This window comes from Capricornis sumatraensis, chromosome 13 (assembly GCF_032405125.1).
Source record: "Capricornis sumatraensis isolate serow.1 chromosome 13, serow.2, whole genome shotgun sequence".
NCBI classification, from domain to species: domain Eukaryota; kingdom Metazoa; phylum Chordata; class Mammalia; order Artiodactyla; family Bovidae; genus Capricornis; species Capricornis sumatraensis.
In genome coordinates this window covers 72,119,639-72,133,432 of record NC_091081.1, presented here as the reverse complement: position 1 = coordinate 72,133,432, position 13,794 = coordinate 72,119,639, and the positions used below count along the sequence as shown (strand labels likewise).

General features: G+C 47.2%; 1 protein-coding gene across 1 annotated transcript in view; it reads right to left on the bottom strand.

Moving 5' to 3' along the window:
- The window catches only part of SAMD5 (sterile alpha motif domain containing 5), a 58,160-nt gene extending 45,883 nt beyond the window's left edge, over positions 1-12,277 (bottom strand). The window contains exon 1 of the mRNA XM_068984831.1: positions 11,813-12,277. Coding sequence (XP_068840932.1) covers positions 11,813-12,277 — 465 coding nt within the window. The remainder of the gene's footprint in view (positions 1-11,812) is intronic.
- Positions 12,278-13,794: the final 1,517 nt, after the last annotated feature.

The following is a 13,794-nucleotide window of genomic DNA, read 5'->3' as shown; positions in this document are numbered from 1 at the left end:
GTGTTTTCCAAATTTCCTCAATTCAGTGTATTCACTTTTCAATCACAAATATTTTAAAAATTGTATTAGAAACATAATGATTTATATACTAGCAATAAGAATACTTTAAATATGTATAGTTCTTTTAGAATTTACAAAGTAACCTTATAAATATAATTCCATTTAATTCATACTACAGTCTTTTGAGATATACACTGGCACCATTTAACAAAATAAATAACTTTTCTTAAACTAAAAAGATTAAATTTCTTTATGTCTTCCAAGGACAGGGCAGAGAGAGGGGCAGGCAAAGAAGGGCCCTTAAAAGAAAATGAAACTCTGAATTATGAGCATGCCCTAAAGAAACGCTAAACAATGTCAGTGATACAACATTTCTCCCTGAAAAAATCTTTTGTTGGCCTAACTTCTAGGCCACAGTTATTGTGGCCTAACTTCTTGTCACAGTTATTGTCAAGTGATAATGGTATTACATTCACTTCAAACTAGCATCTTTTATTACCTGTCGTTTTATAAGCATCGTGTTCTACATGAGAGTTAATTCAGAGAACTCCTGGTTATATAACTGGCACCAACCCACAAACTTGGTTATAAGAATCCTTTTCTAAAACAAGTTGGTAAAAGTGGTCATGTCTCTCCCATGGTACTACATGAATAAGTCAAACAGACTGAAAATAAACAATGATAGCACCATGATTTGTTAAAAAAAAAAAACTTGAATTAGTTCAATTCTATTCTTCTTATGCGACCACTTAAATAGTTTTCATTTGCGTTGAAAAGTCAAAACAGGGAAACAAAGCACAAACTGGTACAAAATGCAAGGGAGTCGTATGTTAGTTTGGTTAAATGCAAATTCTATTTCATAGATGAAATGGTTTTACTAAATTTGAGTTCTTTAAAACTGAAATGCATTCCTTATATTAATTGTTAACTGTTTAAAACAAAAAAAATCAAGAAATGAATACTGTGTATTATTCTCTGATTGTACTTAAAATAATCTTGTCATAGAGGAAGAGTGCTAAAAAAAATACAGGTGTCAAATCAACAGGTTCATCTCTAGTCTCATTATAAAGTTATGCTCTAAGAAAAACACCTTAAAACTGGAATATCTGTTCATTAGGATTTTGGTAAAGAATACACACGAACTGTTTTCCTTGTCTTTTGAGCATGTTCCAAATGTGGTAAATCTTATTTTGTTAGTATTTATAACTTTATGGAAACATAATAGGAAGGTTTTAAGAGCTCATCAGACCATTTATTTCAATTAGAAGCGGTAATGAAATCTGTTTAAACTATTAGATATCACTTAGTCTCTATGTAAGACAGATTGTATACTTAATGCCTTTTGGCATGATCCACAATTTCTTGTACTTAATACTTTCATATTGACTGAAAACAAGGATTCTCTTCCTACTCCACCCAAACCTCCTCAAGCCCAAATCAGCAGTTTGATCTGAAAGAGCATTTTTCATAAACCTTAGAAAATAACTGTTATAAACCTTTAGCTCACGTGCTGGCAGTAGCAATAAGAAGCCTTAGCTATAAGCCAAGGATTCGATGCTGTTTCTAGCTGTACACAGACTACGACCTTGAAAAGTGATAACTATCACGGTCCTGGATGTACCTGCCCTCACCATGGGCAGTGTTCTTCCAAATGCCTTTCCTTTCCGAAAAATGACACACTGGACCACTATACTCATGACATCACGCTGCTTGGACCTTGTGGGCAAGACGTAGCAACTGCTCTAGATGGACTGGTAAGACTTTTGCATGTCAGAAAGTGGGAAATCCATCAAAAATTCAGGGGCTTTCTATCTCAATGCAACTCTCAAGAGTCCAGTGGTGTGGGTTATACCGAGACATCCTATCTAAAGTAAGGATGAGCTGTTACGTCTGGCCGCTCTGACAATCAAAGAAGGGGCACAGTGCCCCTTTGGATTCTGGAGAAAACTTATGCCCCTTCTGGATGTGCTGCTTCAGCCCTTTTACCAAAAGACCCCCCAAATCCATTCGTTTGAGTGGAGCCCAGACCAAGGGATTCCCTGGTAGCTCAAACAGTAAAGAATCCACCTGCAGTGCAGAAGACCTGGGTTTGATACTTGGTCGGGAAGATCCCCTGGAGAAGGGAATGGCTACTCACTCCAGTATTCTTGCCTGAGAAATTCCATGGACAGAGGAGCCTGGTGGGCTACAGTCCACGAGGTCGTAAAGAGTCAGATACAACTGAGCGACTGACACTTGCACTTTCAGAGCAAGGGAAGGCTGGGCACCAGGTCCAGGCTGCCATGCAGACAGCTTGGACAGTGGGCATATGCTCCAGCAGGTCGGCAGTGCCTCTCCTCCCAGCGGCAGGGAGAGATGTGCTGTTTGAAGGTGCTTTGGGAAACCTGTAGGTATATCAGTGCAGACCTTTAGCATCTTGGAGCAAGACTCTACTGAACCTTAGTTTTGAACATCTAGCCTCCAGAACCAGCAGAGAATAAATTCCTGTTGTTTCACACATCCAGTTTGTGGGACTTTATGATCACAGTCCTAAGAAACGGATAGAAATTTTGTTCTAATAAGTTCAAGGGTATTAGCTTATCTAATCATGCAGCCCACCAGGCTCCTCTGTCCATGTGATTATCGCAGCAAGAATACTGGAGTGGGTTGCCATTTCCTCCTCCAGTGGATCATCCTGACCCAGGGTTCGAATCCACAACTCTTAAATTTCCTGCATTGACAGGAAATTTGCCATTAGTGCCACCTGTACAAGGACCAATCACCTTAAGAGTCATGAGTATTATGACTTTTTAGAGAGGGGCTTCTCAGTTAGCTCAGCTGGTAAAGAATCAGCCTGGAATGCAGGAGACACTGGTCCGATTCCTGGGTCTGGAAGATCCCCTGGAGAAGGAACAGGCTACCCACTCCAGTACTCCTGGGCTTTCCTGGTGGCTCAGACATTAAAGAATCTATCTGCTAATGCAGGAGACATTAGAGACTCAGGTTGGATTCCTGCATTGGGAAGATCCCCCGGAGGAGGGCATGGAAACCTATTCCAGTAAACTTGCCTGGAGAATCCCATGGACAGAGGAGCCTGGCAGGTCAGTCCATGGGGTCACAAAAAGTCAGACAGGACTGGGTGACTAAGCACACAGCAGAGAGAGGAGCCAAAGATGACCTTGTATGGGGCAGAGCTGGGACATGAACTCTGCAGTCTGGTTCTGAGCCTGTGCTCTTAACCACTAGACCATCATGTCAACAGAGTAGTAACAGGAACCCACAAGCCTCTCTCACCTGGATGACCTAAGTGGGCTGCCATCACCATAGAAACCATGTCCTCTTAGTTTGGGAGCTCAGCTCTCTAACTAGGCTCTCAGCACCCTGCTGTTGAAGGCAGGTTCTGAGTATCTGAAGGGTAGGTGACTGCCCAGGGTTCGACTTGAAGGCTCCCTGCAATGCCCACAAATATCCGCTATTTCCTGGTAAGGGATTGATTTTGTTAATGGCAGCCTGCCCAGGGTGGCACAGCCCCGAGGGTGATCCCTTTCTTCAATTTTGTACCTTGGCTCCCCCTACCTTACCCTGGTCCTGGCCTTGCTGCCAGTATCTTCTTTTCGAATGACCTGCAAGAATAGCACCTTAAGTCCTAGTTCTTCTTTGATACTACTTAATGAAGAAACACATTTTGACTTTAAACTTCATCACCTGACCGGAGTCTCAACCACAGTTGATCTTTTTTTAACATTTGAAATAAACACAAGCATAAAATTCTCCAATCCTCACTAACTTTTGGAAGTAATATTCAACTTTTACATGGTGCATTCATTCCACGTCAGGCAATGGGCTGGACCCTCAACATCAAGGTCCATTAAAGAGTAAGCAGAAGGATATCTGTCTAGTTCTCTATTATAAAGCCAAGGGCTTGGCACATGGCATTTGCTTAATGTTTATCAAATAGGGTGGGCGGATGGATTGATGGATGCATGGATGGATGGATGGCCGAGGGTCCACGGATGCTGAAACTCCATAGAAACTAAACTATGAGGAGCATGATGAAACGGGCAGCCCTGCCAGCACCCAAGCTCATCTCCTCTCTCTCTCTTTTATCCAGAGTATTCTTTTCAGGGAATACAACCAACCAAACAAAAAAACCTAGAAAGATCATTTCTTGCCCAGATTGAGGATACTTGATGATATTGATTTGATTTGAAAAAACTGAAATTTGCCAACCTCCAGTCTGTCCAAAGTAACTTCATAAGGGCAGAAATTCTTGGGAGAAGGGATATTTATTGTCATTTCAGCTTCTGCCAGGACCCAAGGCACAACTCCAAAGGACACAAGCCTATCTGTGCCAACCTCTCTCTTTCTAAATATTTCTTCTATATCCTTCACCCTGGTGCCAGACACAGGAGCCCTCAAGCTACCTCCAAACACCTTCATCCCAAGCCATCTCTCCCAGACACCTATGAATAACCCTATTACCATGAAACTCTGAGGCGTGAATGAAGTTTAACACTCCTATAGTATTATTAAGTAAGGTTATACTAACTGAAACAGCTCTAGTTGGTAGCGTGTGCCTAGGAGGTATTTTCCAGTGAAACTTATATACCTGCTCCATCCACGAACTACCCTAGAGCTCCCTTCTGCTTCCCCAAGTCTGCTAGAAAATAGGATACTTTTACAGTTCCCTACCATCCACATCTTCATGGCAAATAGATGGGGAGACAATGGAAACAGTGAAAGACTATTTTCTTGGGCTCCAAAATCACTGCAGATGGTGACTGCAGCCATGAAATTAAAAGATGCTCGCTCCTTGAAGGAAAAGCTATGACCAACCTAGACAGCATATTAAAAAGCAGAGACATTACTTTGTCGACAGAAGTCCATCTAGTCAAAGCTGTGGTTTTTTGAGTAGTTATGTATGGATGTGAGAGTTAAGCTGAGCGCCGAAGAATTGATGCTTTTGAACTGTGTTGTTGGAGAAGACTCTTGAGAGTCTCTTGGAGATCCAACCAGTCCATCCTAAAGGAAATCAGTCCTGAATATTCATTGGAAGTACTGATGCTGAAGCTGAAGCTCCAACACTTTGGCCATGTAATGTAAAGAACTGACTCATTGGAAAAGACTCTGATGCTGGGTAAGATTGAAGGCAAGAGAAGGGGACGACAGAGGATGAGATGGTTGGATGGCATCACCAATTTGATGGACATGAGTTTGAGCAAGCTCCAGGAGTTGTTGATTGAAAGAGAAGCCTGCCATGTTGCAATCCATGGGGTGGCAAAAAGTCAGACATGACTGAGCAATTGAACTGAACTGAACCATCCACATCTACCATAACCCCCATGCACAAACATGGCCAAACTTACATAACACAACATCATACATAGCTTATAACCTGCAGCACAAATATATGAATAGTGAGTGTGGTTTCTATTCATGTTTACTTATATAAATCCTTTTAGCATTGTTCAATAATATTTCTATTTAGGCAAAGGTGCTTCCCTTGTGCCTCAGTAGTAAAGAATCTGCCTGCAATGCAGGAGACACAGGTTCAATCCTTGGGTCGGGAAGATCCCCTAGAGGAGAGCATGGCAACCCACTCCAGTTTTCAGAGGAGGCTGGCAGGCTATATATAGTCCATGGGGTCACAAAGAGTTGGACACAACAGAAGCAGCAGCATAAACACCAGATTCAAAATACCTACTATTAATCTATTAACACAATGTTTGCCAAAAATCTCTAATCTCTCCATCTATCCCCTCACTGGAATCATGTGGGCAGAGAGAGAAAGCAAGACTCTTCAATGTCACCCCAACAAAGTTCCCAGTCTGTTCATCCATCCTTCCTCTCCACCCCTCTGTCACAGAGAAAGTACCTCCACCCCCTTTCCTACCAGTTCTCTGGACACAATTCCCTCCACTTCCTTGATCTCATGGGTCATTTCCTTTCTCCCATTATCTTCACAGGCTCCCTCTCCCTGAGAGTCTCCCACCAACACTTAGACATACTATAGCTTCTCTCATTCTCAAGAAAATACAAATTCACAAAACTCCTCGCTTGACCCAAATTCCCCCTTCTTCCAGATGTAGCTTCAGTTCTATCTTCTCAGTCTGACTTCGTTAAAAAGTTGTCTGCAGTACATCCAGACAATGGAATATGACTCAGCACTAAAAAGAAATGAGCTATCAAGCCATGAAAAGACCCAGAGGAATCATAAATGCCTATCGCTAATAAGAGAAAGAAACCAATCTGAAATGGCTACTGAACTCTTAACTATGTGATGTTCTGGAAAAGGCAAAATGATGGAGATAGCAAAAAAAAAAAAAAAGAATCATTTGTTCCCAGGGCTTGGGAAAGAGAGGGATGAATGGGCAGAACACAAAGGATTTTTAGGGCAGTGAATATACTCTGCTTGATACCATAACAATGGCTATATGTCATTCAGTATCCATTTGTCCAAAGTCACAGAATGTATACCATCAACAGTGAGCCCTAATGTAAAATCTGAACTTTAGATGATTACAATGTACTGATCTAAGTTTATCAACCGTAACAAATGTACCACTTCTGGAGGGGGATGCAGATAAGACAGGCAACCATGCTTGTGTAGGGGCAGGGGTATACAGGAAATCTCTGTACCATTCTCTCAGTTTTGCTATGAACTTAAAACTGTGCTTTTAGAGACTTCCAGGATGGTCCAGTGGTTAAGACTTCGCCTTCTAATTCAGGGCATATGAGTTTTATCCCTGATCGGAGAGTTAAGATCCCACATGCCTCATGGCCAAAAAAACCAAAGCATAAAACAGAATCAATATTGCAACCAGTTCAATAAAGACTTTAAAAATGGTCCACATAAAAGAATCTTATTTTAAAATCTTAAAAAAAATAAAACTGCTCTTTTAAAAAATTAAGTCTTTAAAAAGAAAAAGTTTGTGCTCCCCGTTTTTACTTCCTCTCGGCCCATCACTTTAACCTGCTATTTCAAACATCCCCGCTGGCATGGCTGCTCCTTCCCATGGATACACTTAGTTCTTATCCTGCTTGGTCACACTCTGACCTCCTGACCAGTCCCTCCTCCTTGAAGCAACACTGCTTCCAATGACTCACCCTTTCTCCTCCCTCCGAGGTTTTTCATCCTCTGCCCGTCTCCCAAATCCTGGTTTTCCCCAGGGTTCTGTCTGGGTCCCTTCTCTCTTCTCCCTCTACAGTTCAGTCATATTTGTGGGTCCAACATGGGGACAACTCCCAAATCTGTATCTTTTGCAATAGCATCTTTTCTCTGCTCCATCGCCATATTTCTAACTGTTAACTAGATAAATTGATGCTTTTGAACTGTGGTGTTGGAGAAGACTCTTGAAAGTCCCTTGGACTGCAAGGAGATCCAACCGGTCCATTCTAAAGGAGATCAGCCCTGGGTGTTCTTTGGAAGGAATGATGCTAAAGCTGAAACTCCAGTACTTTGGCCACCTCATACGAAGAGTTGACTCCCTGGAAAAGACTCTGATGCTGGGAGGGATTGGGGGCAGGAGGAAAAGGGGACGACACAGGATGAGATGGCTGGATGGCATCACTGACTCGATGGACGTGGGTCTGAGTGAACTCCGGGAGTTGGTGATGGACAAGGAGGCCTGGCGTGCTGAGATTCATGGGGTCGCAAAGGGTAGGACACAACTGAGTGACCGAACTGAACTGAACTAGATAAATATGTACAAATATGCCTCCAGCATTGGAAACTCAGTGCGTTTAAACCCGAAGGCACTATCTTTGTTTCTAAACTTGCTTTTCTCCTGGGTTCCCTACTCAAGAGAGGGCATCACAACCCTAGACTGGAACTCTCTGCTTGTCATCTCAACCTCCCTCCTCTCTCACCCTTGTCATTCAAATAGTCATCCAATCCTGGCTCACTTACTTCCATGGCACCTCCCGCTGTCACCAAGCAGTCCAGGCTGCAGCACGTGGCTCCTGACACTGCAACCTCATCCTAATCATTTACTCCATCTCTGGTCAGGATCCATCAATAGGTCCCCTCTTGGGGTACAGTCCAAGTGCATTCAGGACCAGCCCCGGCCTGTCTCCACCTCCTGCCACTTCCTCCAAGCACTCCAGCCAGACCGAATCCCTCTACATCCCCTCTGCCCTGCTGGATGGTGCCATCCCTCACTTTCTGGCCCTTGCACACACTATTCTCTCTGCCTAGAACACTTGTTCCCTTTAGGTCCCTCCTCTCCTTCAGGCTAACCCCTGCATCGTTCAGTTCCCAGGCTAAAGACCGGTTCTAGAAAGCCTGTCATGATCCCGCCTCCCCAGACTAGATTGGAGGCACCTGTCCATGGCTCATGTGCCTCCCATGAAAGCAATCAGCATACCTTCTCATTGTTGTTCATTCTATTCCGTCTTCCCCACCAGATCACAAGTTCCTTGAGGGCAGGGCTGGTGCATTCTGCCTATCTCAGTAACCTGGAGCCTGGCAGAGCCTCCACAGAGAGAAGCTTGGTAAAGTATTGAGAAGGGGCTTCCCTGGTGGCTCAGATGGTAAAGTGTCTGCCCGCAATGAGGGAGACCTGGGTTCAATCCCTGGGTTGGGAAGATCCCCTGAAGAAGGAAATGGCAACCCACTCCAGTATTCTTGCCTGGAGAATCCCATGGTCAGAGGGCCCTGGTAGGCTACAGTCCATGCGGTCACAAAGAGTGGGACATGACTGAGCAACTTCACTTCCTTTCTTTCTTATACAAAGCTTTACCTAATCCTTACTTTGTGAAAACATGTCCTCATTTCATGAAGGTAGAAAATCACCACAGTCAGAGAAGCTAAGAACAGGGCAAAGGAGGGAGTCATTCAACGTTTTTAGATTTTAAGCAGTGCTCTTGCCAAAGCTATACTGCCTTTGGGAAACAAAGAGAAACTTATTTTTCTTACACTTTAACTGACCTAAAAGAGGAAATTAACAACTGTTGATAAGATGTAATGAACACAGCACTGTGGCAGAGTTCCTGGCAACATTAACTGTTCTTGAGGCAAATAACCACAATCCTACAGTTCTTTCAAGTAATTTTCGGGGAAATTCTGCAACTTACTTTCTTCTGTAAGGGCTCACTATTCCTGCCTTGATCATCCTTGGTAAAATCTGCTTTCAAACCATCTAATAATCTCACCACAGTACAAAAAATTTACAAGGATCAGCCATGCAGAGACTATAAAGGAGAGGCGAGGCCTCTCTAATAAGCAGAATTCCAAATGCACATAATAAATATTATATTTTCTGATCATAACAGAGCCAAGGAATCTCAAGAAATTAAAAACTGGATCACATTTTAAAGAGGAGTCCTAAACCGGTCTGTAAAGAAACAAGCTGCATCCAAAAACATCTTAAATAAACTAAAATCCAAAACTGACAGAGATAATGGACACATAAGCAACAAATTCAGAATGACCAACATAATCTGGCACTATACATGTGCATGCTGAGTCACTAATTATATTCTGGTTTCTAAGTATAATTATTTATAATTTAGTGTGTTTTTCTTTCAAAAAATATATAAAGTAACAGAATTTTTTTACAATTAAATTTGTCAGCCACATTTTTCTGGTCCCCAGTTGGGAGCATCAATGGAAGAGGTACAAAAATATTCTGGCCCCATTTTATTCTTCAGTTTGAGAAAGAGAATTACATATGCATAGAAAGTGAAAGAGGGTACATTTTTATTATCAAACGTTATTGTTATGGGATTTACATATAGAAGTTGACCAAAATTATTATTTACATGGAAAGTAAATCGTACTACAATGTAAGCTGAAATTTTCTTCAATAAATTGCGCTTACTCAAATATACACCATATCATACACTGATTTAGGCAGGAATGCACAGTCCAAAGCTGATGGCCGGACACTCATGGGCTTAGAATCCTCCTCCACTGATCGTTTTTAGATTCTAAGTCTGATATCTAGTCTGTCTTTTTAAGCATCAGAATCAAAATGTGTTACTTCCTGCACGTCAACCTCGCCTACAGCCCATCCTCTCCTCTGTCCTCCCAGCCCAGCACCCAGCGCTCCTCCTGAAGCATAAGCAATACCAAGTGATATGAACTTGTTCTTGGCATCCCTTTCTGGCCAGGACTTGACCCGTGCGCTCACCATGCACCCAGGTGCTCACACTCTCTCAGCCCAAGCCCACCTTACTTCCTGGGCTGTTATCACAGAAGTCTGAGCGGCCTGAACTCCTCTGACCTCCTGTCTCCAAGAATGACTTTGACTGAGAGTCAAAGTCCCTATATATACACATGTCCCTATATATACAGATATATATGTGTGTGTGGATCTCTAACTCTGTATGCCTAACTACATTCTCCTCTTCATTGTACTATTTGGCGCACACATCAGAAACAGAGTGGGTAACAGGAATACATGTTTAATTTGAGGCAAACTGTCCTCCAGACTTGCCCTCTTTATCCTCTTTAAAGACTTCTTATAAAACAAAAGTGTTCTCTTAAGCAGATTATCTGAACTGCCTATCTGTCTTACAAGACAACATACGGATAATATTAAACCTTCTATTCCCCTCTACCCTACATACTGTTGTCTACATTTTACAGTTTTCTTTGGAACTTCCTTGAATCCAGACATTATGGTCTTCAGACGTGTGGATTATCCGCCTGGCCCTGTTCGCACGCGGTGTTCACTCCTCGCCAGCAAGAGCAGCACCACCAAAAACAAACAAACAAAAGAGCAGCCCCACCGTCCTTTCCCCCTGGGCCTCTTCTCGGTCCTGACTTTCCCGCAGAGGCGCTCCTTTGCCTGCAGTAACCCCAGGCAGGCTTGAGGATTCCCTGTACTGTCTACTGCCTCCTTTCAAGTTAGGACCCCTCTACCCGGATGACTGCAGAAGCCTAAGCTCAACAGTCTCAGCTGGAGGCCGAGCTCTGGAAAGAAAGAAGACTTTCTGCGGTTAATCATTAAACGCCCCAATCCACAGTTCAGCCTTCCTCACACACAGGCTGCCACAACTTCCCTGCTTCTTTCCAGGCTCCTTCCCTAGGGAATTCCTCACTGGTGACAGAAAACCTCACTTCCTTGGGTTGTGCCCTCCTTTCCCACATTCGAACCCACTGAGAAGTCCGTTGCACCTGCTTCATCTCATCTGAATTAATAATCAACCAAACTGATGACCCAGCACAGAACGGAGCAGCGCACCTTCCGTGGCCCCAGGACCTCCAGCGTCCTGAGCACCCACCACCTCCCTCTACCTGAGTCGAAGGAACTTATCCCAAGTGGACCGGCTTGGCTTTCTGTTAACTTTTCCCCTACACTGTTCAGGTCAGTCATTCCCGTTCCAATTGTGCAGCAGTGCTGGGATTCGACGGAATGGAATTGAGAGCAACAGGGCATCAATTCTCACTCTTTGATGAAGAGTTGGCCAGTTTCCCTTAGCAGCTTCTCGAAAAGGCAAGGAAAAGAAGGAGAAAAAAGAAAGGTCGAGATCCATGTGGGGTTTAACCATTCTTCTGGTACCCCTAGACCCAAAACTACATGGAGGCTATCAAGAACTGCCCGGGGCCCCCCTGGGGGAGCACCGAGCGTCCAGTTGCTGACTGAGACTACGCGGGGGACTTGGTCCTAGTGGAGAATTAGTAACACCTGGGTGAGAGGTCCTGTCTTAACACCAGGGAGGAGGGAATAAAAGAGCGAAGACAGAAAGAACACAGAAGAGGGTCCCAAACACCCGAAGCATCCTCGTCTCGCGTCGTCTCCCGGAATGGGCTGCCCCACGCTGGAGCCGACGGGCTGGGCGGTCCCTCAGCCGCGCGCCCCGCGCCGTCCGGGCGGCGCCTCCTTACCTTGCGGGAGTACGGGGGCTTGCTCAGGTGGATGCCGTCGCGGACGAGCTTATCCCGGATCATGATTTTCAGCTTCAGTTTCGGGTAGCTCACCAGCTCCCTGCCGCGAGGGGCGGTCGTCTGGCCGCGGGGGTCCCCGCGGGGGCCCTGGCTCGGACCGCCGCACGACTCCCCCAGGCGGCGGGTGGGGACGGCGAGCGGGGACGGCCCGGGTGGCGCGGGCGGCGGCTGCGGCTCCAGCGTGAAATAGAGGCCGGCGGCGGCGGCGTCCTGCTCGCGCAGCCGGCGCACGGCCTCCAGGATGCGGCGGCGGTGCGCGGGCGCCCGCACCCCGATGGCGTCCAGGTCCGGGTCCCCGATCTGCTTGCACACCTCCAGGTCATCGTAGCCGTTATCCACGAAGGACTCGGCGTACTGCGCGAGCTGCAGCGCTTTCAGCCACTCGTAAACTATGTTGGTGCACATGGTGGCCCCGGAACCCCGCCGGCAAACAGCGTCCAGGCGCCCGAGCGGCACCAGTTCTGAGAACTTTTAATCCTCTTCCTCCAAAGGGGAAAATGAAATCTCGGTAAAGTTTTCCTTTTAAAGAGGACAGCGCCGGAGACAGAAAGCCATCAGAAGCCTGAGGAGGGAGTAGCGGCAAAGCAGCCAAGTGAATTCCCCAAGCAACCCGGAGCTTGCAGGCACTGGCGGTTAGGCGAGCCGCTCCGCGCAGCCCCTGGGTTCGCCGCCGCCGCCGCCGCCGCCGCGGGGAGGAGCGCACGGCGGGCGCGCGAGGGGGCGGAGGCGGGCGGGGCCCGGGCACACCCCTCGGACCCGCGCGAGGTCAGCGGTGCCCGGCTCCGCCCCGGACCTTCCTCAGCCGGGACAGTCCCCCGGCTGCGCGCCGCATCTCAGTCCCTGGCCGCCGCCTTGGGCGTCTGAATGCGCGCCTCGCGTTGGAGAGGCACCCCCTCCGCGCAGACCTGCGGCCGCCCAAGAGCGCCTGATCTCCGCGAGTGCGAGTCACGGTTGTCCTCCTAGCGGGAAGGGGGTGGTCTTCCAAACTGCCAGGCTCCAGCGGCAGCCTTGGATGGATTTTCACGTGTCTTTTAAAATCCGTTTTCTCTAGCCCGTGGAAATCTCTGCGCTCACTTCTTCCCGAGCCTCTCTGACTCCAGCCTGCGCGCTCGCGGGCCGCCCAAGGGCACTTACCCAGGCTGGGCGAGGCTGTGAGGTCAAGTTTCCCCTCTCGTTTCCCGATCCCTGTTGGATTCCCCCTTTCGTCCGAGCCCGCGCGCAGGCCGGAGCCCGGCGGTCCGGCTTCTCAGGAGGACCACCGCTCAGCGCCGGGAGCAGCGGCGCTTTGGCTCGGCGAGTGGGCGCGACGCGGGGACCGCCCGTTTCCAGCCGGCGCTGCGCTCGGCCCCTCCTCGCTACAGCTGGGCGCACCGGGCGGTGGGAGAGGCTGGTGCTTCTGCCTGGCTCGCGCTTCCTAGACCCCGGGGTCCGGGAAAGTTTGTGCTTTCCCTCCGCTGGCGCATCCCTTGCGGTCCCCCACCGGGTCCTCTCACCCTCGTGTCCACTACGCTTTCCTTCCGGTCCCACCGCCACCACCCAGCATCCTGCCCGACCTCCCCAAGTGGCTCTGTCCTCCAGGGACGGCACTTCTAGGTGTTCAGTACCGGAGCCTGGAGAGCAGAGCGCACGCCTCCCGCCCCGGGATCGCGTGGACATCGATACACCACCACCCAGCTCGCGTTAGAGGAGACGCTCTTGGGAAGAACGAAACCTACTGAGTTGTCTCTATCGTGCTCAACACCTGAACAGGCCCCTGGGGTCGGGGACCCGAGGAGCAGGTTGAACAGCCCGAGTACCTCGCCCGAGTTTTCTTGAGTGTCTTGACCTCTTCTTGGGCTCGGGAAATTTGGGTTTTAGGTACTCGGTAGGCAGGGTCACTGTCTCCTCTCTTTTCGGGGAAAGGCGATTCAGCTTCGCCCCTG